The 23807-nt window shown below is 38.6% G+C and overlaps 1 protein-coding gene across 6 annotated transcripts in view; it reads right to left on the bottom strand.

The window, feature by feature from the left end:
• Positions 1-23807, bottom strand: part of arhgef10 (Rho guanine nucleotide exchange factor 10) — an 87463-nt gene that overhangs the window by 55282 nt on the left and 8374 nt on the right. For all 6 annotated transcript variants that reach the window (XM_087290527.1, XM_087290528.1, XM_087290529.1 and 3 more), the window contains 2 exons: positions 11885-11978; positions 741-1118 (listed from right to left, as the gene is read on the bottom strand). In XM_087290527.1, coding sequence (XP_087146653.1) covers positions 741-1118; positions 11885-11930 — 424 coding nt within the window. In that variant the 5' untranslated portion in view covers positions 11931-11978. Of the gene's footprint in view, positions 1-740; positions 1119-11884; positions 11979-23807 lie in introns of those variants that run through there.

Genomic DNA, 23807 nt, shown 5'->3' with positions numbered 1-23807 from the left:
GCCAACTGACCCAGCCGAGGCTCAAACCAGTGACCTTCTTCCATTTCATAAAGGTTTCTATTAATTTCTAACTATAATATTGAATTGATATGCACACAGAATTATGGGTTGTTTTTCCCTTTCAATTTTAAAAAAGTGCAGTCAATAGCATGAAAATACTGAGGATCTTGTGATTTGTCTTTAGAAAGCAAAATTGGATCTTAAAATGCTTTATGGTAAACTGTGATATTGCCAGTTCTCTGTATTGTTACTTAAATTCTCCTTTGAAATCCAAATATTGGTGAAAAGAAGATCATTTTTTTTTTAATTCACTGCATATTTGATGCTCATCTTTAGTATCTCTTGTAAAAGTGTAGAGTAAACGAGCTCCATATTATTAAATGAAAGCATATACAAAAGATCTAAATCAATAATAATAAATTAATATATAAATAACACATGATCCTTTTTACCAAACACAGATCTTGTTGCACTTAAAGGGATCCAAAGTTTTACAAATGTTTTTTTTTTTTTTGACAAACACAAAGGAACATATTTTGAATAATGTTGGACACCGGTGTCCCATTGACTTCCCTTGTAGAAAAAAATACTACTGATCTGTTTTCTTCCACTTTCAAACTTCCTTCAAATTATCATATTCTGAGCTCAACAGAAAGAAAAAAACTCATAAATGTTTGGAACAAATTATGACAAAATTTGACTATCCCTTTATCCCACTTCAGTGCTCACTGTAAACTCACCGTCTTGCATTCTGTGAACATCAGTGCCCTCTGCTGGTGGATTGAGGTCTATTTTCCGGCCCTCTGCTGCACCGGGACAAAGTTCAGTGGGAGGAGGAGGAGGAAGAGGAGGGAGATCAGACTGTTTGAACAGCGCTTCAGCTAGAGGCCTGTTATTAGCGGGGAAGTCCTGAGGCGGAGGGGGCAAATCTGCCTCTGCGTTGAATGTGTGCTCTGGGTTTGGACTTGCCTCATTCACGGGTGCGTCTCTGACTGAGGAAGAGCAGGGTGGAGGAACGGAGATTCCCTCAGGTTCAGGTGGAGGCCGATCTGCCTCGGGGGCTTCATCACCACTGTCATCAAACTCAAATCGTTCACCTTCATCTTCGTCATCCAACACTACAAAGCGAAAGAAGAAAGAAGTTAATGGCTTTTGTTAAATTATTTCATTGATGCAGTCTTATGTTAAACACTGATTACACTGTAAAATATTTAAATCATCAAAAGTCAAAACAACAATTTTTTTTTGTTGCTTTAACTTATTCTAATAAGCTAATCAGGTTTCAACAAAAAAAATGTAAGTTATACAAAGATTAACTTAATATTTTAGTCAGTTTGATTGATGCAAGTTGGGATGACAAGAAACGTTTGATTGAACAAAAAAAAATTGAGTCAGCAAGATTTTCTAGAAACTGTAAACATTAAATATTATTTCTAAAAATATTTGTATGTGTATTATATAATATTCACCACAATACATTCAAATATATTTCTGTTTAATTACATTTATTTATTTAATATTTTATTATTATTCATTTTAAATTCATTTTTACAGTGTATGAAAATAGCCTAACTATCTAGAAATATTAAACATTAAATATTTTTCCTAAAAATATTTTAATGTATATTATATAGGGATGTCCTGATCAGGTTTTTTGCCCTGGAGTCAAGAGTCTGAGTCGAATCTACCAAAACTGAAACCCAATCCGACACTTCTATAATACATAAAGGCTTAGTAGAGACATGGGAGCTATGGATGAACTCCATATGTCTGTGGTGAATGAAACATGGGGTGCATCTTATAAAAGGGCAAGGTGTTGTCCGAAATCTTCTTACTAAGGGCTGGCAGAGCTTTCTCGGTGAAGTAGTGGCAAGACGACATTTTAAAATCGAGGTTCTACATTTGTTTTTGAGATGTCTAATCAGGTTTGGTGTGTTAAATGTAGCCTTTTCCTTTCCACCTCTTGCAATGCCAAGTCTACATATCTCACAATGTGTGCAATGGCAATGTTGTCATCATCAACTTTATAATACCTCCAAACTGCAGATATACGAGGATACGTAGCCGGCCAGAAGTGTGATATACGCACTTCAATATAGCAGCATTTTTATGACACTGTATAACAATAATTCATATTTTTACAGTACTGCAATGGTTGGGTTTACAGTTAGGGTAGGGGTAGATGTTAAAAAATACAATTTATTGGGTAATTTAATAGAAAATATAAATAATACTTGGAATAACTACTGTTTTTACATTACTGTGACGGTTGGGTTTAGGGTTAGGGTGGGTGGGGGTAGATGTTAATAAAATACAATAATGGAAAATGTAATAAATAATATAAATAATTTTCGTGAACTTCCAGACGCAACCATATCTGATCTAGCAACAACACAGACATGCTTGTGATTTCTGCTTCAAGCTGCTTCCATGTTCTACTCGACCGGCATTTAACCAATAGTGTCTCTTCAACAAAGCAATGTCATGCCTTGACATTGTTTCTGTGTGAAGTCAAGAAAGAGGTCCAACTCTGTGCCACCGCATAACTATAGATGTGTTAAAAAATAATGAGATATATACATACACCCTATATAATCGAGTCCTAATTGGGAGGTAACATCCGCTTTTGATCAGGTCTGATTTCCAATCATGTGATTGGATCTGGACATCCCTAATATTACATATTTTTCACCACAATACATTAGAGTTATTTATGTTTAAGTTACTTCATTTAAGCTTAAAAACAATAACTAGAACAACATTTTACTATGATTTACAGAAAACAGAGAAACTTAAAATGTCCTATACATACTAAAATCTAGCCAAGCATAGACGGAACAGAAAGCCCTTTAATTTAGCATATTTCTACTCAAAGACTGCCACTAAAGTTGACAAACGATAAGTTAAAAATGGCCCAGAATAGACTGCGAGTAAAGATTGTGTGTTTGAGGTTTGTTGCCACCCTCCTCTCTGCCCACCCGAGGTTCAAACAGACACATGTTCAGATTTTAAAGAGTAAACTCTAATTTTAGGGTGTGTACAAGAACGCTCTGCTCAAACCAGATCTCAAAGTCAGAGTTCCACATGTCACCAAGTTGTAAAAGAAGAGGGAACAGAAAAGATAGCGAGTGAGAGAGGGAGATAAGAAAAAGAGAGACACTGGGGTACAGGAAGCACACTTGTGCTGAAAGGAAATTGGGTCAAAACTGCACACTGCTTATTTTCCACAGGGCTGAAGAACTGAAGAGGAAACATGCCTACTGGGACCAGAGAACAAAAGAGAGAGGAAAAGACAAAAAGTTAAACGCTCTGATCAAACAGGTCATACTCCTGTAGCCTGGTTTGTTCAATACATGCTGCTATTACACAACAGACCTTTGACGCTACATTAAAACAAATTCACAACAAAAAGAAAATCATGGTATCTTCATTTAGTCACTAATGTTGTACCTTGTTTTTAATTTTTCCCACTGAAACGTGAAAATGAACATTTATTAAATCTCTTTAAATCCACATAATGCACACTCAAAAAATTATTTTTGCTACTTGTTCAAACTACTTATTTAAAATAATCTGAATCAACAATTTTTGGGTTCTTTTTGGGGACATCTCAATTTTTTATGTTTAGTCCACTTAAATTTGTGAAAATTATTAAGTCAACTTAATCGATTTGTGTAAGGACAACATGAAGGAATAGGGTGGAACTAGGGTTTGGTCGATAGACAATGCCATCGTCCGCCATTGGCGTCCGCCATTGGCCGATAGACCTCACAATGCTAAGCGGACATCGCAATCCTCCGCCCCGACAAAGTCACAGCAGCAACTCGCTCGCAAAAAATATATACTTAGGTCCCTTAGTTTTAAAATGGCATTTTAAAATGAAAACGATCCACATCTACAGTGGTGTTTCACTTAGTATTTCTGAACAGCTCTCCATCCACACTATACTGCTGAAAATGCACATCACGTGAGCACACGGGCACGTCTGAGCTCCAGGCAGTCAGCAGCCGGTGCTTTGAGCACAAAACCCCGGAGAGCAGTGCACGTCGAACAGTTCATCAAGTATGTACCGCCAGATCGTGTCTCACTATAGTTGTTAAAAGTGATATTTAATTCATCTTGTCTCTATCTAATGACTCTTGGGTCTTTTGAATTTATCAGGTAAAGTGTCACAGCGTCAGTCAATCTTTCGCTTTCATGCATGTACTTAGTAATTTTAGTGAAAACCTTAGATACTGTTGGTTGGTTCCTGTTGGTTTTGTTCCTGTTTTTACCAAACAAAATTTGTCGACGTCATTACGACACAGATCACTACAAGGTGAGTAAATGAAAGCAGGACAGTTATTTTAGTGGTAAACTATGCTTTTAAGCTCACAGTTACTGCATAATTTCAATGCTCACAAAGTCACACTAATACTTACAAACTTGTCCTTTTGTTTAAGATGAAGCCAGGTTTGGAACAATATAAAGTATGAAGTTAATGACAGAATTAAATAAATATATTATTAATAATACTAGTATAGGGACCAATTCTCACAATTAACAACCTGTTTATTAGCAGGCATAATATTAAAATATTGGCTGTTTACTAGTACATATTCTTCATGATCTTATTTTACATCTCTAATCCTAATACCTAAATCATACCTTTCAATAAGCAGTGAATTAGGGGTTTATTGAAGCAAAAGTCATAGTTAATTCTTTGTTAATTTATAATTGAACCTTAAAATAAAAAGTGAACTTATTTTTTTGCTTATTACTCAATCCTTTTAGGAGAACCGAGTAGTCTCTTAGTCTCTTTTTCCACCCTACATCATCAAAAACTGAAAAGCGGCTTTACGGTATGGATGAAAGATGAAAAAGGATGTCCCGGGGGATAAGAGAAGACACAGACAGGGAGCAGTGGACGGTGTGAGGCTATTATGAAGCAAACACTTGGCAGTTCATGGATTCTCTTGACCCAGTGACTCACTCTTTAGAAATGTGAGTAATGTGAGAGCTCTTTTCCTCCATTCAGCTCAGAAACCCCTGTCCAAATCACAGCCTCCTCACGGGCCTGAAGCACACAGTGGCCATTATACTGCACTACAGTAATTAAACATAGTTCTACAGACAGCTTATTTACAAAAGGAGAGAGTGCACCCGAACAGAAACATCTCTAAACCATTAAAATTCATTACACAGAGTCCTAAATAATGTTTGTTTTTCCTTTCACATGGATAATGAGAAAAGTGGTGAAACTGGACCTCTGCCCAGGAAAGCATGTTTGAGCTGACGGAAACGGTTATCTCTTAAAGTGGATAAATCCAGCGCAGCGCACTGGTATGAGTTTGCTCACTGGAATAGCTCAAATTCCAAACATAGTCAGGCTCCCACTTGAGGCGGCATAGTCCAAAACCAGCCCTGACGGACCGATTTCTCATTTAGAGCCACTTAAAGCAAGCTGCGCACGTCTTGCCACAAGACAAATTGAGGAGGAAGATTTATTTTATCATATGATATAACAGTGGGTCAATAAACTTGTGTGTTTAAGTTAAATATGAACAGTACATGCACATGGACATTAATATAAATATTTAATTTATTATCATGATATACAGATCAAATAGTTTTACTTTACCATTGTGTTGAATACATATGAGAAGAACATTGTGAATATGTTAAGAGGAAATAAAAAAAAGTTGAAAAGAATACAAATCAGTATAAAGCCCTCTTTAAAATGTTACTTCGGGGGCTGAAGAGTTGACCAAGTTTTATTACACTGTTTTATACATTAGCGTTAAAAAAAGTATTTAAAAATAATTATTAAGCAAAGGAAACTGAATTAAACTAAAGTGACAAAGTTTGCAATAGAAAAAATATTAACAAACAATCGCTCTTTTAAACATCCTATTTCATCACAAATCCTAAAATAATTATCATTCTTTCATTTTCCTTCGACTTTGTCTCTGATTTATCAGAGGTCGCCACAGCGGAATGAACCACCAGCTACACCAGCAATATGTTTTTTACGCAGCAGATGGCCTTCCAACCGCAACTCAGTACTGGAAAACACGCAAATGCACACGCATGCACGCACACGCCAGCAAATTCAGTACATCCAATTCACTTATACTACACCCACGGGAACACTGGGAGAACATGCAAACTCCACACAGAAATGCCAACTGACCCAGCCGGGACTTAAACCAGCAACCTTCTTGCTGTGAGGTGACAATGCTAACCACTGATCAATAATCAGCTTCCACAAAATATTAAGCCGCTGATTTCAACATTGATGATGAGAAATAATCACATTAGAAAGATTTCTGAAAAATTATGACACTGAAGAGTAACGATGCTAAAAATTCTTCTTTCCCCCAAAGTAACAAACAACATTTTTAAAATTCATTCTTTTTTTAGAATTGATTTATTTTAAAATCAATTCTATTATGCCTTGAATACAAACTGAGGTCTTTCAATTTTCTTTTTTTATTGCAAGAAAAGGTATACTTTTACAAAGGATCGGAGGGATTGTAGGATGTGGCACCCAACTATTCTTGAACTCTGTATTGTAAATGATAAAAGTGAAGTTTTTCATCGAATTTGTAAACCTTTGTTGGCATATATTGATTTTGATATTGCTTCTATTCTGACAAGATGATTTATTTAAGAATGTCATGGTTGGTTTAATTGATTGTTTTATACTTGCTAATACTTTAATATTCTTTTATTTTTTCAGGCCTTCTGAACTCCCATGTATGTTTATGTGCACCCTTAAGCCCTATTTGTGTATGTGAGCTGAACTATATCTTCTAGTTTGTTTGTATTGTTTTTTTGTCTTTTGTTTAACTGTGGCTGTCATTGTATCGTTATTTCGCAAGGATGCTATTTTTTTTAAACTTTATAAACATTTATACTTAAAAAAAACTCCATTCAAATGAAAATCATCTAATAATGTTACAATAATATAAGTGCATTTTTAACTCAAGTAAAAGTTGTTTTTGTGGCGTTCTTTCACAAAAATAAATAAAAAAAAAAAATAAATTAATAAAATAAATAAATTCACCTCCCCTCCAACCTTTTAATACACAAAACATCTGAATTTTGTTTATTAATCCCATACAACTGCAGTTCTCAATCCTGGACCTAGCAACTCCCCGCTTTGAACATTTGGCATGTCTCTTGTTAAACACACTTGATTTAGATAACCAGCCCATTAGAAAAGAGCTCCATGAAGGAACTGTTTTCCGATTGACACGCTCCTTACTGTACGTTCACACAGAAAGCAATAAAGTTTACTCTGGCATCCCTGGCGACAATGCTGTCTGCCTTCACATCTCCGGCAGAGAGTGTGTCAAAATTCGCTACATTGATCTCCTATTTAAAGGAGCCATTGCAGCATATCAGCAAATCACTTACAATCCCGCATAAAATTTTTTGAGCGCCTTTTATCAAATTCATTTCACAATGAAAGATCAAGTTGTTGCGTGTGGTGTGGCTTTGCTCCACTTATCCAATATATGTCTATATGTCTGAAATATTCTGAAGTTGTTAGCTAGCATGAGATTCCCTCTTTTTTTAAAAAGAAAAATATACATAAGTAACTTTTTTTTCCCTGTAAGAAAACAATGTAAATAACTGGACCGCAATATTAAACCCTTGGGAACAACTGTGGTTGGAGCCAAAGTTTACAGGACTGTGTTTTCTGGACTCCTCTCAAGCGGTGGACTCCAACATTTTGATTGGTTGCCGCTGAATTGTATCATAGCTCATTACCATAAAGTTGACTTGATTTCAACATGCCTCGATGCCCACAACGGCGAAGACGCACCTCGCTGCTTATCGCCGTTGCTCCCAATGAAAATAAGTGACTTCCGACTACTTTGACGTTTTTGGTTGTGTTCGTACAGTTACATAGTGTTTACTGCTCTCTACCCCACAGTCCATACACACGGGAACCTGAACTTGAATATTATTTGATTTAAAAACAAAGATTTTCACTAAACTGTTTGCAGCTTATTACAGAAATGTGAAGGGATATTTAACCATAATCTTCAGATTTGCATGAACTCATGTCTCATGCACTTTAAACATCCCATGAAATTCAAAAGGTTTTTTAGATGTTAGTATAAGTATTGCTAGTATTTAGAATATCTACAAGCTAGTACACACCAAAACAGTGGCAATATTCGCAATTTAAAAATATAAAACTGATAAAAACATGTAAAGCTTGTAGTTTGTCACTTCCACCTAAATGGATTTCAGTTTCATCAAATTGTAAATAATTAAATGCTCTCTAGTATCTGACATGCACCGCCCCTTCAAGACCCTGCACATTTAATGTGCTTGAGCTCAACTTCTCTCACTGCCAGTGCGTTGATAAACCCAAACGCTATTGGTGGTTTATTAAAAAGGGGAGGAGCCACACTATGTCCCACTCTCTCTTCATGTTTTAGTTGAAATGAATTAAACAAATAGTGTAAAAGTGTTGAGATAAACTTACAAAATGTGCGAGGACCAGGATTGAGAATCAAAACCCTAAAGCTTGTTGTAAAAACCAACATGCTTAAACTCCAACATCTCACTTGGATCATGTCGTACAATGTGACAAGCAACAATTTTAAACAACAACAGAATCTGCAGTGTGAACCATCTTAAAGTAGTTTGGTTTACCACCACTTACACTTGTTGACAGATGTAATGTCATTTTTATTCAGTGTGAGCTGGCAGGAGCGCCGTCCCTGCATGCCTGAAAGCTGCACATGACAGTCGGCATGCAAAAACAAAAAACATACCCACTAACATCACATTCAGTAATGCGAAAGAACTATTTACAACAAAGAAAAATATGGCATACAGCATTAAAGCTTGATCTTGAGTTTAAACTCTAGACCCTCAAGCACTATTCATTACAGTACCACACTGAGCACCTGGTGTGAGAGTACAGGGCCTAAGGTCAAAGGTGAAGAGTTTTAGATAAGGAATCAGGGTTAAAGGGATTCAGAGGAGTTAGCTTTCTTCATTTTCACTAAACTGAATGATGGGAAAATGCTAATCTGAAGCACAAGTCAATGAGGCACGAACAGAAAGTGTTTTTTATCAGCTCTCTGCGTTAATAAATGAAGTTTGAGAGAGATAAAGCATGTGCGAGTTTCCAAATCGTTGTGTAGAAGAGAGATGGTGAATATTCATGCTTTAAAATATGAAGAGTGACTGAGTTTAAACTTTAACATCAACCCAAATGGCTCTCGTTTTCTTATTACACGATTATTAACACGATTTCTAAACAAATATGCAACATTTATAAGGTGTCCTATTATTAGGGATGCACTGATATGGAAATTAGTCCGTCTCTTTATGAAAGCTGACTCTAGTCTGATTGGTCTACATGTCGTTCATATGCACTCTGTGAAGACCATAGGCTCGCGATATGAAACGGAGCATTGTGTAGGAAGTAAAACTGGAATTACTGATGACTCCTTTCAGGCTGTTCAGAACCACTTCTTCCACTGGTAGAGAATAAAAGGATTAATTGTGCACTTTAATCTTTGAAACTTTACAGACTTTTTACACCCACAAAGCTACTTTATACACTGCATTATTGTTTTTATTTATCAGCACTGGCCAATGAGTTGTTCTGTTTGGCCAAGTGGTAGACGTTTTATTCAAACAGTGCATAATTTGTTTATCGGTATATCGTTTTGGTCTAATAAACAAAACTATTAAACAAAGAAAACAGCATATGCAAAAGTATTACCCCATTTATCATTCTTGTCAGCAAATTATAGGTAAATTAAAGTTATAATAATATACCAGTCACATTTAGAAAAAAAAAACAAGTGGGAATCTGTGTTAAGACAATTAGGTAGATGTTTGGGATTTAATATCCCTCTCTCACCCAAGAAATGCCTCTTATGTGACAAAACTGAGGTTCCACATGTTACAAATGATCAGTTCACCCTTATAATTTTGGGCATTACTACACAGCACATATAATACTGAGGTTTTAAAAAGATAATCAATGCCCTACACTTAAATTATGGATGGAATCCATGATTGAGAATGTATCATGTGAGAAAATGTTGGCCAAACTGAATGGTGATTACAAGGAAATAGATATGTGGGAGATTTTCATTTCCTCACTTGAAATATAAACGTATCTATCCTGTTATGCTCTGTACTATTATTACTATTGTTTTTAGTATTTTTGTTACTGGATGTCGAATTATTTATTTATTTTCGAACTTAATAAATTTATAAATTGTGAAGAACTTCTATACATTTTATATATTTGTATGGTATTGTATGTTATATCAAGAAAAAAAACTAATAAAAATCTCATTTAAAAAAAAACTAAAACAAGACTTTATAAATAATTACAAATATTTTATTTGTTCATATTCACATTTTCATCTCATCGGTGTGTGCTAAACATAGTTGGATTTGGATACAATGCAAAATACTCCATGGTTCTCATTGGACTAAGGTCAAGCTTTCAAAAATTAACTCTAATGTTGATCCTCTCTGTGACTGTTGTTGCCAGGCTTCTGCAACACTGGCACATATGTTTTGGTTTTGCCCAACTTTACGTGGTTATTGGTCAGAAATATTTTAGACAATGTCTCAAGTTGTTGGGCAAGCAATTTAACCTGTATCTACAACAGCACGGTTTGGTACACTTCCTTTGTCAGTTCATTGTTTACAATACAAAACAGATTTTGTGGCTTTTGTGTCCCTCCTGTTACATTGGAAGTCATCTGCTCCACCTACAGTACTCACTCCATGAGGATTAATGACATTTTTCATTTCATAAAATTGGAACAAATTAGACATTGTCGGAAGGGTTCTGCCAAAGACTTTTAGAAAATTTGAGGTTCTCTGCTTGAATATATGGGAATGCAAACTGGAGACAGGTCATTTTTACAGTCCTCACTGCTGTGTGACATCCCATGTGGCATTATGACCAGGCTTATGGTTATTATTAGTATTAATATTATTATTTTAATCGTTATTATTATTATTATTATTTGTTTCCTTTTTTGTTTATTATTTTTTGTTTTATTTTTGTTATTATATTTTTTTATATGAAATTATATCTGGGGGTCAATAATCGTCACAATCATTTAGATCCTTGTTTACTTCTCTTTTTCTTTTTCTTTCTTTTTTTTCTTTTTTCTTATTTACATTTTCATTCATTTATTACTCTTCTCCACTGAACAAGGTCACCAATTAATTCTACGAATGGAGTAAATGATAATAGAATATATTTTCTTTGGTGTAATAGATTTTTTATATGAATACGTTGCGACCCATAATAAAACTGGGAATATGTTGAAGTAAAGTGAGTGAGTGAATCAATTGAATTCAAATTTGGATGCAGATAGTTTGACAACAAAAATGATCTCAAAGAACTAGTGAGAACAGAGCAGTACAAAGAAGTGCAGATCAAAAGGGAGTAAATAACAGCAGAATTAAAAAAATTGGGGAGAAATTTCCTTTAATTATAGCCCTACTTTAATCAGTTGACCTAATCTTTCTCATCTGTCAAAGTCTCTGCATCAAGACAGAGCGTCTGTTTTCTGGCTTATTTTGTGTCCTCCCCTGCATTCGCTCTGGCGTTCCTCCGCTCTTCAACCCACACGCTCCTTAGTGGCTGAGCCATGGAATGTGTTTACACTGCTCATTCTCTTCTCTCTACCCTTCAGACTCCTATAAGCATGATATTCCTCTGCATTCGACACACTGAAAGTCAACATGACCATGACGCCGGACAGTAAAACCCCTGCTGTTTTTAAACCGCTTTGAAGAAAATGAAAACTTCCATTCGTGCCAGAAACTAACATCTGCATTTCCACAGTGTGAAAGTAAACACCGTCTGTGTGCTGAGGATGGCGCTGCTTACGGTCAGGTGGAGGAGGGGGGAAATCCTCCACGTCCATGCTGAACATGCTCTTCTGTAACACACACGCTGATGATCACGGGAAGATCCTGCAAACCTACAGGAGCAGAGAGACAGCGGTCAGACACTGAGACAGACAAGTCACCCACACAGAAATGACCACAATGCTGAAAGCAATAGTTCATGCGAAATGGCAATTCCGAAATTAACTCATTCTCATGCTTTTAGAAACTCTCTTGACAAAATTGTTAACAACTTTTACACCATTCTATCCATTCAATGACAATTCATAGCGCTCAGACTAATAAAAGTGATTTACACATGCATAACTATTTAAAGACAATATTATTAAAACAACAATGCAATAAATCAGAGAGGAAATTAAATAAAGAGAAATTTAGCATTTAGATTTTTGTGAACAAACTTGACGCATGACAAACTTCGCAGACCTGAGGTGAATTTGCACAATTCCATACTTTATATAGTACACTAGTTGACACTCTGAAGTGTGGATACAATGGACATCTTACTATCCCAGTGGACGGCAGTGAATAGGCATATGCCGATAACCATTTTTAAGGTATAGTGTGGTGTGGAAAAGTCAAGATTTAAATTTTTTTATTGATGGATATTAGTCAGAGAGCCACAGCACCAAATACATAGAATCATTAGACATCAACTGCTTCAATCTAGCAGCAGAACACACTTTGCTCACATTATCTTTTTCTCTGAATAACATATTACAAAAACATATTCTTGCATTAAGGAAAAAATAAATAAACAAATAAATAATAATAATAATAAAATAGATAAAATAACATTATAGATAAAAGTACAGAAAATATACAGAAAATATATGAATACAAATATGCAAATTTTACAGCAGTAGAAAATTAATAAATAAATAAAAAAAACACTCTATTCATGACTAAGCCAAGGACAGGAAAAAAACAGTCATGTTAGTTTGCTGAGTGTTCTGTATTTTTATATAATTATTATTTTTATGTTTGTATAATAAGCTGCTTAATTTGGCAATAACCCTTTTGAACTGAACTTGTTTACAGAAAGGTTAGGTCATTTGATTTGTGCTTACTGTTTGCTCTAGAAAAAAAATTAATGTTTAAATTCAGTTTCTTTTTTTAACTAGTAGGCCTCCGTCGGTCAGTGTTGACCATGGATGACGTATCCTAGCTCTTATATTGAGGCATGACTGATTGTCTAAGACAGCGTCGTTGGTGGCTGAAGAGACCAATACGGGAGAGGCATTTTTTACCACAGCAGTCGCATTGATAGGTGGCTCCCTGGCTGACGCTCTGCACCTTTCGGTGAACTCGCTTGTCCTCTGACGCACGCATCATGTTCTTCTCACCTGACTTGAGCTGTTTGGTCAGGGTGGACCTCCATTTCAGGCGGTCTGCTGCGAGGTCTTCCCAGGACTTGGTGTTTATGTCAAGGGCCTTCATGTCCCTCTTCACAACATCTTTAAATCTCAGAAATGGGCGTCCTGTTGTTCTCTTCCCAGATGAGAGTTCTCCGTAAAGGATATCCTTTGGGATTCTCCCATCCTCCATACGGCACACATGGCCAAGCCAGCGCAGGCGACGTTGTCGGAGCATGGTATACATGCTGGGAAGGCCGGCTCGAGTCAAGACTTTGACGTTGGAGACTTTGTCCTGCCAGGTAATGCCCAGAATGCGACGCAGACCTCTTAGGTGGAAGGTGTTCAGTCTCCTCTCCTGTCTTGCATAGGTGGTCCATGTCTCACTCCCATACAGCAGAGTGCTGATGACGCAAGCATTGTACACTGCCATCTTTGTTGCAGTTGTCAGCCTATGGTTTGTCCACACTCGGGTTGTCAGGCGGGCTAGAGTAGAGGCTGCCTTCCCGATCCTTCTGTCAAGTTCAGCATCCAGGGAGAGGTTATCGGTGATGGTGGAGCCCAAGTACGTGAACTGGTGGACGACATCGAGCTGGTAATCATCTACTGTGATGGTTGGTGGAGTGGCAGTGTCCTGGCTCAAGACATTTGTTTTTTTCAAACTGATGGTCAGCCCAAAGTCTTTGCAGGCCATGGAAAAACGGGTCATCAGCGACTGTAGTTCTTCCTGGGTGTGTGTGGTGACTGCAGCGTCGTCAGCAAAAAGCATGTCTCTAATCAGTGTCTCGCGTACCTTTGTCTTGGCTTTCAGGCGAGAAAGATAAAATAGCTTGCCATCTGACCTGGTGCGGAGGTAGATTCCTTCCGTTGCTGAACCAAAGGCATGCCTTAGGAGCAGGGCAAAGAAAATTCCGAACAGTGTGGGGGCAAGAACGCAGCCTTGCTTGACGCCACTGCTTATACTGAAAGGCTCAGAGCAACTGCCGTTGAACTGGATTGTTCCCTTCATATCTGTGTGGAAAGATTCAATCAAACTCTGCAGTTTTGGTGGGCAGCCAATCTTGGGGAGGATTTTAAAAAGTCCGTCTCTACTGACCAGGTCAAAGGCTTTGGTGAGGTCAATAAAGGAGATGTATAGGGGCATCTGCTGTTCTCTACACTTCTCCTGCAGTTGTCTGAGGGAGAAAATCATGTCTACCGTTGACCGTTCGGCGCGAAAACCACACTGTGACTCCGGGTAAACACGTTCAGCCAGCTTCTGCAGTCGGGCCAAGATGACCTTAGCAAATACTTTTCCAACGATGCTAAGAAGGGAGATGCCTCTGTAGTTGTTGCAATCACTTCTCTCACCCTTATTTTTGTAGAGGGTGATGATCTTAGCATCCCTCATATCCTGCGGTACGGCCCCTTCTTTCCAACACTGACAGAGGGCTTTGTGAAGAGGGTGCAGTAGGGAATCCTTGCACTGTTTCAGCAAGTCTGGAGGAATCCCGTCGCTGCCAGGGGCTTTGCCTGAGGCCAGTTTATCGATAGCCTTTCTGAGCTCTTCTGCTGTTGGCTCCTCGTCAAGTTCTTCCATGGTTGGCAGGCATTTAATGACGTCTAGTGCTGCGGAGGACACCGTGTTCTGTCTAGAGTAGAGGTCGGAGTAGTGTTCCACCCATCTCTCCATCTGTTGTTGCTTGTCGGAGATTATTTCCCCAGTAGATGACTTAAGGGGTGCCGTTTTGCACTGGGTGGGGCCTAGCGCTTTCTTAATGCCGTCGTACATGCCTCTTATGTTCCCCGCTATGGCTGCTTTCTGGATGTCGTTGCTGAGCTCTTGCCAATACTCGTTTGCGCAATATCTGGCAATGTGTTGAGCCTTGCTCCTAGTTGATCTGAGAATTTGAAGGTTCTTCTGAGTTGGTGACCGCTTGTATTCTGTCAGGGCCGCACGCTTGGCTTCTATGCATGGGATCATCGTAGAGGCCTTTGCTTCAAACCAGTCATGCGTCTTTGTGGTCCTCTTTCCAAAAGTTGCCAGGGCAGTGCGTTGCATTGTGTTTCGTAGTGATTCCCACATTTCCAGGGCAGAATCACCTGTCTGTGCGGTGTCAAGTTCTTTCACAAGGGTTTCTGCAAATTTCTGCATCAGATCAGGCTGCGACATCCTGCTGACGTTGATGCGAGGATTCCCTTGTTTCCTTAAACGGTGAAACCTTTTTGGGTTTAACCTGATCTTGCAGCACACTAAGGAGTGGTCTGTGTCGCAATCAGCACTGTGATAAGAGCGTACGTGCAGGACGCAGTTGATAGCTGAGCGGCGAACTAAGATGAGGTCCAGCTGGTGCCAGTGTTTTGACCGCGGATGCCGCCAGGAGACTTTATGCTGGGGCTTGGTCTGGAAGTATGAGTTGGCGATGCACAGGTTGTGAAAAGCGCAAAGCTCGAGCAGGCGTTGGCCGTTCTCGTTCATTTTTCCAATGCCAAATTTGCCTAGGCACGAGGGCCATGATTCGTGGTTTGCACCCACTCTGGCATTGAAATCGCCCAGAAGTACAAGTTGTTCCTTATCAGGGATGTTGTTAATGACAGATGTTAGGTTCCCATAAAACTTATCTTTAGTTTCCAGTGTTGCGTTCAGAGTTGGAGCGTACACGCTGACAAGAGTGAGAGGGCCTGTGGTGGTGTTGAGGCGGAGGGTAAGAAGTCGTTCTGTACCATTTCTGCCTGGTTCTACCATGCTCAGTAAGTTGTTCTTCACAGCAAAAGCCACGCCATGCTGTCTGGGCTCGTCTGGGGCCCTTCCCTGCCAGTAGAAGGTGTAGTCTTTTTCTTTTAGAGTTCCTGAGTCTGCTAGTCGTGTTTCCTGTAGAGCGGCGATGTCTACGTTTAGCCTCAGTAGTTCATTGTTAATGACAGCTGTTTTTCGTGAGTCGTCAATGCCCCGTAAGTCCTCGGAGAGGCCCGTAAGCATTGTACGGACATTCCAGCATCCCAGTTTTAGAGCTGGTCTCTTTCTCTGTGTTATTTTATTGTCTGGTGCGATGGTTGCAGTCTGCTGTTCGAAGTGCTCATATTCCCCATGCACCCAATGAGGAAAGCAGACTGTGGCGGGGCAGTACCTAATTGACTGGGGGCTGCCCAGCTTGAGGCGGGCGGTAACTGTCCAGTGGGACCCGAAGATCCCTCCCACCGTCGGGAGCAGTCCCTGGCGCCTTGCTCTACGCCAACCGAGCTGTGGCTTATAACCGGTAAACTACTGCTCCCCGTGTTGTATCCACGCCAGAGTGCTAGCGAGGCTGGAGTGTCCTCTCCAGGGTGTGCGAGATCGGATACTAGCCAGGGCAATGTATTATGGAGGACAGGCTGTTGCCCATGTAGCGGGTCCCCCCTCTCCACGTTGTCGACAAATCCAAAGGAACAGCAGGGCTGCTACAGTTTGGTATCGGCGCCGTCGCAGGAGTTGCCAGAGTGAGGCTGCAAACAGCGTTAAACTGCCTTAGGGACTCCGACTCCGGATTTTTCCTTGAGGTTTACTCCTGAAGCCTTTTCCATGAATGGATATAGCCGCAAGGCAGCGGAGGTTTGAAAACAGGGTTGCCTTCCCCTAGATGATCTGCCTTCCCAGGCTAACGAATATCATCTCCCCGAAGCAACTGGTTGTAAGGCGCCAGTGACCCGCCTGCGCCCCTTCTCCTGTCAGTGAAAACAGTTCCGCCGGGTTTGGTAGCTAAACCACACTTGAAGGCCAGGAGCTGGACTTGGTTGTCAGAGGCTATTTGAGACGCACGCCGTATAGGGGTACTTTATAGATAGTGGGAGCTTATCCCCATTACCGCCCCCGGCTATGACAACCTTGGAACCAACAACAAAAACTAACAAAAGCTAAAATAAAGAATACTGAGCTGAAGCTTGACTACAAAATTAACTTGCAAATATAAATATAAAAAATAATAATAATAATAAAAAAAAATAAATAAAAAAATCGCAATAAGATATCTTTTCCCCAAAACACAGCCCTACCAATGAAGCAATGCAATCAATAATGGCAATAATAATAAGCTTTAAAAAAGAAAACATCATGACAGATGAAGAAATCAGCACTTACTTTAATATCATCACAGCTTTAGGTTTCTAATTGCAAGAACTTTACTGTTTTAAGGGGTTTCATTATGAGACAGCAGCTGCTGCATCATTACTGTATGACATATTCTGACTTTTGAGATACTTCTAAAGCACACAAAATTTTGACAATCAAGGAAGAAATTTACACCGGATAATCTTATGAAAGAAATCTAGGCCTGGACATATTTGGACATATTTGAGAAAACTTAATGGAAACAGCCAATGTTTTTTCCATTACAAACAAAGTTTACACAAACTCAGCTTCCGTTCCGTCATTTGTTAACAAAAATGGCACATCTTAAGTTTTTATTGTAACAATTTAATCTTAATTATGAGACCACTAGACTTAACAAATAAAATATTCTTTTCACCAATTCTTTAAACCATCACATCTGTCTAAACTCACCTCAGCCCCTCCTATTCAACCCTGTTGACTGTCATAAATCACAACTCGCACAGAATGAATCCTCTCTTCATTCATTTCCATTTATACAAGCAACATTATCAATGCAGAAAACTACTCCACCAGATCACACTGGCATCCTCCCCACTCTTTTGGCAACAATGTGTGTCGAAATCAGATTTGCAATCAAGAGTCACATCTCACAATGGAGTGGCAGCTCATTTCTGCTGGCCCACTTATTTCAGGCAACCTGAAAACGCACATACATGCACAGACATGAACTGTCCTACTGCCATCCATGACAGACGGGATAGAAAAACTCTTTATCTATTCTGTATCTCTATTTTACACACACACACACACACACACACACACACACACACACACACACACACACACACACACACACACACACACACACACACACACACACTCACACACACACACACACACACACACACAAATACAAACACACACAAATACAAACACACACAAACACAAACACAAACACACACACACACACACACACACACACACACACACACACACACACACACACACACAAACACAAACACAAACACAAACACAAACACACACAAACACACAGCTTTCCTCCCAGCTGTGGGTCAGTGGAACAGTAAAGTCATTCTGTTGAATAGTGGTGTTTCTCATGAGACTGCTGTGTGTTTGAGAGACAAGGCGGACGGACTGACGCACGACTGTATTATTATCACATACAATAAGATCCTGGCACAGACACGCAAGCTGTTCTCCCACTATCCCTGTACTTGGTACATTCCACTCGCAACAACTCATGAGTCTCTGACAAACATGACAGAAGACGATCTGTTTTGTTGATCATTGTTTTGAGTCATGTTATGACACAGCAAAAAAAGGTAAGAGAGGCCATGTTATATTGTGAATAACTCACAGATGAAATATGCTGTCATGCAAAACTCAAAGCATATTTGTACTTTTACATAAACATATTCATGGACATATAATTTTGGCTTTATCATTTGAGCAATTCCAGTGTTATAGATGCGATATCTGCAGTAAAAACATACAGAGAAAGTATATGTTAACCTACCTTAGAAATACTGGTTAATATTAGTCTCTAAAACAACCAACCACAGTTATTTATGAGATCAAAAAATATCAATTTATAAACATGTTTAGATTTTAAATGAGGGAAATAAACGTGTTGTGGATGTGACCAAAAAAAGTATGCAAGATTTTAGTATACAACATTCTTTGTAGAGAGAGAGAGAGAGAGAGAGAGAGAGAGAAAGAGAGATTCTATAGTTAAGCCATGGCAAAAAAAAAAAAAAAAAGATCAAGTCCACCACGTTTTATAAATAACCATTTTCTATAATTATAAAATATTCTAACAGCAATAAGTAATACACAAAATAAAAATACAAAAATAATAATAATGATAAAATTAAAGATAAAAATCCAAAACAGTTTAAGGTTTACTTTTCAAAGAAAATACTACTAATCAAAAGGATAAGAGTAGGCTCAATATAGAACAATTAGAACACAATATAGAATATTTATGAGGAAAAAGCTGTGTTATGGTTTACCAAAGATGGGTTACAGCTTGAAGGGCATCCGCTGCGTAAAAACATGCTGGATAAGTTGGCGGTTCATTCTGCTGTGGCGACCCCAGATTAAAAAAGAGACTAAGCCGAAAAGAAAATGAATGAATGAATGAATGAAGCTTTGTTAATCATGTGAAACCTCTCCTTTATGGATGTGACAGATGTGCAATTGGCACTTTTTTGACTTTGGTAAATCAAATATAATTGTTTGTAAACATTGACAGGGACATTCTTGAGTATTTTTACAGCACTGTAAAACACAAGCCTAAGCAAACAACGTTCAGAGAGTTTCACTATTTTGGCAAAAAAAAAAAAATTCATGGGAAGTTTGACATTTGAGCGATGCAGTGACGCAGTAGGTAGTGCTGTCGCCTCACAGCAAGAAGGTCGCTGGTTCGAGCCTCGGCTGGGTCAGTTGGCGTTTCTGTGTGGAGTTTGCATGTTCTCCCTGCGTTCGCGTGGATTTCCTCCGGGTGCTCCGATTTCCCCCACAGTCCAAAAACATGTGGTACAGGTAAATTGGGTAGGCTAAATTGTCCGTAGTGTATGAGTGTGAATGGGTGTATGAGTGTGTGGACATTTCCCAGTGATGGGTTGCAGCTGGAAGGGTATCTGCTGCGTAAAATGTGCTGGATAAGTTGGTGGTTCATTCCGCTGTGGGGACCACGGATTAATAAAAGGACTAAGCCGAAAAGAAAATGATTGAATGAATGAGTTTGAAATTTGCATGGAATTGCTCATTTATATTGTGTAGAGAATTTATTAAAAGTTAATATTCAGCTATAGAAAAAAATAAACAGAACTAAAAATGGCAACAGAATATTCCTAGGTGGAACATGCTTCATCTGATGGATGGTAACTCAAGTTAATGAACATTTGTCTATATAGAAGATACATTATTTTTTTCACTGTAACTTCAAGAACCACTACACTATACAGCGAATACTCATGACACGCTGTTAGCAAGCTAAAAAGAGACAGGATGCTGACTGCTTGTTTAGTCTACACACTCTTTGAAGCTTATCATCCTTTATCTCTCTTTCTTTCACCCCACAGACTTCATGTCATAACAATGAAGTAAAAAAAGACACGAGAGAAAAAGAAACAGAAGTGTACAGAAGTTTTGTTGGAAACATTCTGACTGAAAAAAATAATCCAAAGAAATTAAGCTTGCCATTAAGCTGCTTGACAACTATTTTAACCATCTACGAGCTCAAACAAAGTTCTTTATAAAAGCACCTATTTTACCCCATTTCCAAGAATTAAGATAAAATCAATAAGAGATTTAGCTCAAAATACCCAACAGATTATTCATTATACCTTTTTAAATCTGGGAAATTTTAGCTATTATGGCATTGTAGCTGTTTTTGTTGCCTGTGCCTTTAATGCAAATGAACTGGTTCTCCCCGCCCACCATTCCCACGTGCATGTCAGAGCCGTAGCCTTCACGTAGGTAAACAGCACAGTGACAAACAGGAAAGAATCAGATCTCCCTAACTACAGTAAGAACCTTACTAAGGGTTATTTGATAAATTTGTTATGGAGTTAATTCAAGCCTTTCTGCAACGAGTCGCACTCAATGTCATTAAAAGTTGGCACACACGCACTGTTTTTGCACGGCTAATGTGACAAGATACATGTTATTGTCCACTGCTGTATGGATATCTATTATGCTAATGTACAAAATAAACCTGATTTAACGTCAACAAACCGGGATTGAAGCGTCTTCTTTTATAATTGTACTGACACTATATGGAGTTGTGGTGTTGAACTATCTACTTGTTTTATTTTTATTTTTGTCTTTATTACAAACAGGCACTGTTTAAAAGGGTAACGAAACACTAAAACACATTTTTTGAGCTGTTGACAGTCGTATATGTGTCCCACACTGCTAAAAACACTATTAGGACACCTATATTTCATTAAAAAGTGTAAATTGGTTGTTTTTGCGTTATTTCAAGCAAATTCGTACTTCCGGTTTGAAACGAGTTTAAGCTGCGTCACGACCATGAGATAATAGCGTGTATTCCAGCGTGCAGACTGGACGTCTGTGCCAGAGTGAGTCTTATCACGTCTTACAGTGTGCTGCATTAATGCATGAGTAAGGCTTGGTTCAAACCAATCAGCGCGCTCTATTGTGCAACTTCATTAATATTCATTACTGTCATAGTGTTTAGACGACAGAGACGCCACGTTGTGTTGGCAAAAGAAGCGTGAAGTGTTGCTTTTATAGTTTGCTGCAGTTAAGTTGCTTTCATTTTCTCTCTGTGAGAGCTCAGACTCACGTGTGGATTAACAGTGTACGCGACGCTCGACAACAATAACTTGCGTGTCTAAGGAGGAACATTGTTTACCTGAGAGCTGTTCTCATCTGTAAACGCCGAGATCCAGATTCGCTTGTAGTCTCCTCTTAATAAAGACGCGGCTCTAGTTGCTAGTGATTGTCCTGTCTCTACAGATTTGGTAAGTGAGCGACCAGTGCTCTTTGTTTATTCAGTTTGTTCATATCGAACAAACTATTGCACTGAGTGTAAACATGTTAGCACCAAAACCAAACTTTAACCTCGTATAGGATTTTCACCGCATTTTGTGACCTGAATAACACACGCGGCTTTCTGACGCTACCTGCCGTGTGCATCTTAGTTTCCGGGAAATGATGAGGTTTTTTTTCTCATTCGCCGTGCGGTATCAAACATTGCATGAAAAATACTTATGAGTTCCCTAAATGAAAGAGCCAAACTGCAGTAAAAGTCCACCATTAAATTATTTGGCAAATAATTCGACTACAGATGTCCATATAAACACAGTGACTTTCTCCCCTGTGTTTGTGTTTGTGTGTATGTGTTTTGACTCTGAAACTCCCCCCTAAACAGAGCTGGAGACGCCCACTTTTCAGACTTTTTCCAAAGTAGAGGTGTGAAAACATGGCCCTTTAAAAACGTTTTAAACTTATAAAACTCATTATTGATCAAATTTGATGGTGATTGATGATCACAGCAAGCTGAACAGATCTTTTAATCCCAGTTGCTTTGAGCACATCTTGTCTTGTGGATATGATTATAAGCGCTACTATGAAGACATGTTGATACACGTCTGAAAGGCAATTCAGAGGACGGGGAAACCACACTCCTACTTCACGTTGCAGTGGGCCTCAAAATGGGAGGGATTTGGATCCTATTTTAACATCAGAAAACGTAAAAAAAAACTTTTTGTCTTTATATAACCCTAATAAGACTGTGGACACACTATACCTACACACAGGTTTGTCTAAACAGCTTACAAAGGTTGATTTTCATCATAGATGCTTTTACATGTAAAAATTATTCACTAATATAGGAACAATTTTTTTGAAAAAAAAAAATCTATAGTAATTATAGTTAATTTCTAAGAAGGTATAAAAGGTATAATTTCCCCATTTCTGTAACAATGTAAAAGTCTCACTTACAAACACACATACTCACTCAAGCAGGAAACAGTATGACAGAACAGTAATAACAACTCACCTGAGCCGAACAACCCAAACATCAGAGCCGTGTGCAGAAACACTCATTTATGGATCAACACTAACACAGCACATTTGTCATGAAAGGATCATGACGCTGTGACAAAGTGTCACTCAAATAGCAGGTTAACAACAGGGAGCTGAAAATGACACGTTTCAGAGGTCTGCGGCTTTAGAAAAGGCCGCAATGAGAGATAAATTCACTCCTACATGACAGTCACGCTTTCTTTCTCTGTTCTGATAAAACAACCGGCTTTAAATCATCATGTAGACCACATACTAAACACACACCACAGTGCTAGTGTGAAACAATCAACACTGAAACAGCGGTTTGTAAATAAAGCCAAACTTAGAATCGTATTTTATCTCTGCATTCAAAATGCATGAAGAGATAAATCAGTGCTTGTGGAATACAGTAAACATCCAGAGAGAACAGATCTGTTATTCCGGGAGTGTATGTGTCTGTGTGTGTCATCATTGACTGTGAAGAGCTGATCAATGTTTAGTTTGAGCTTGATTCTGGGTGTGTAATTGTACAGGGCGAGGGGAAAAAACCCTCCTGCTGTTTAACTGTGGCTGCAGGGCTTCCACCAGTCTGACGTTTCCTGTATCAATCCAGACATGTCCAACAGAATGAAGCTGGTTTGCTAGTGTAACACAACGATATGCCTCACTGCACATGTTTACCATCATTTTTCAGCAAAATCTATGGAACGTGAAAACAGACCACAGGCTACAGTCTCATGCCACACAAAGGTTTGCAGATATCATATCAAAATTGTCAGCTAAAAACAACCTAACTATGCAGATTGCAGAAAACTGGAAGCAATACTAATCAGGAAGAGCTGGAAATGTAAGTATTGCATATTTGCTTGTGACATAATTAGATACTGGTTAAATCAATACAAATTGAGAGTTATGAATGAAGC

The sequence above is a fragment of the Danio rerio genome, chromosome 17, assembly GCF_052040795.2.
Source record: "Danio rerio strain M-AB ecotype USA chromosome 17, GRCz13ab, whole genome shotgun sequence".
Lineage (NCBI taxonomy): Eukaryota > Metazoa > Chordata > Actinopteri > Cypriniformes > Danionidae > Danio > Danio rerio.
Note: the sequence above shows the minus strand (reverse complement) of the source record. Positions and strands in the feature narration are given on the sequence as shown.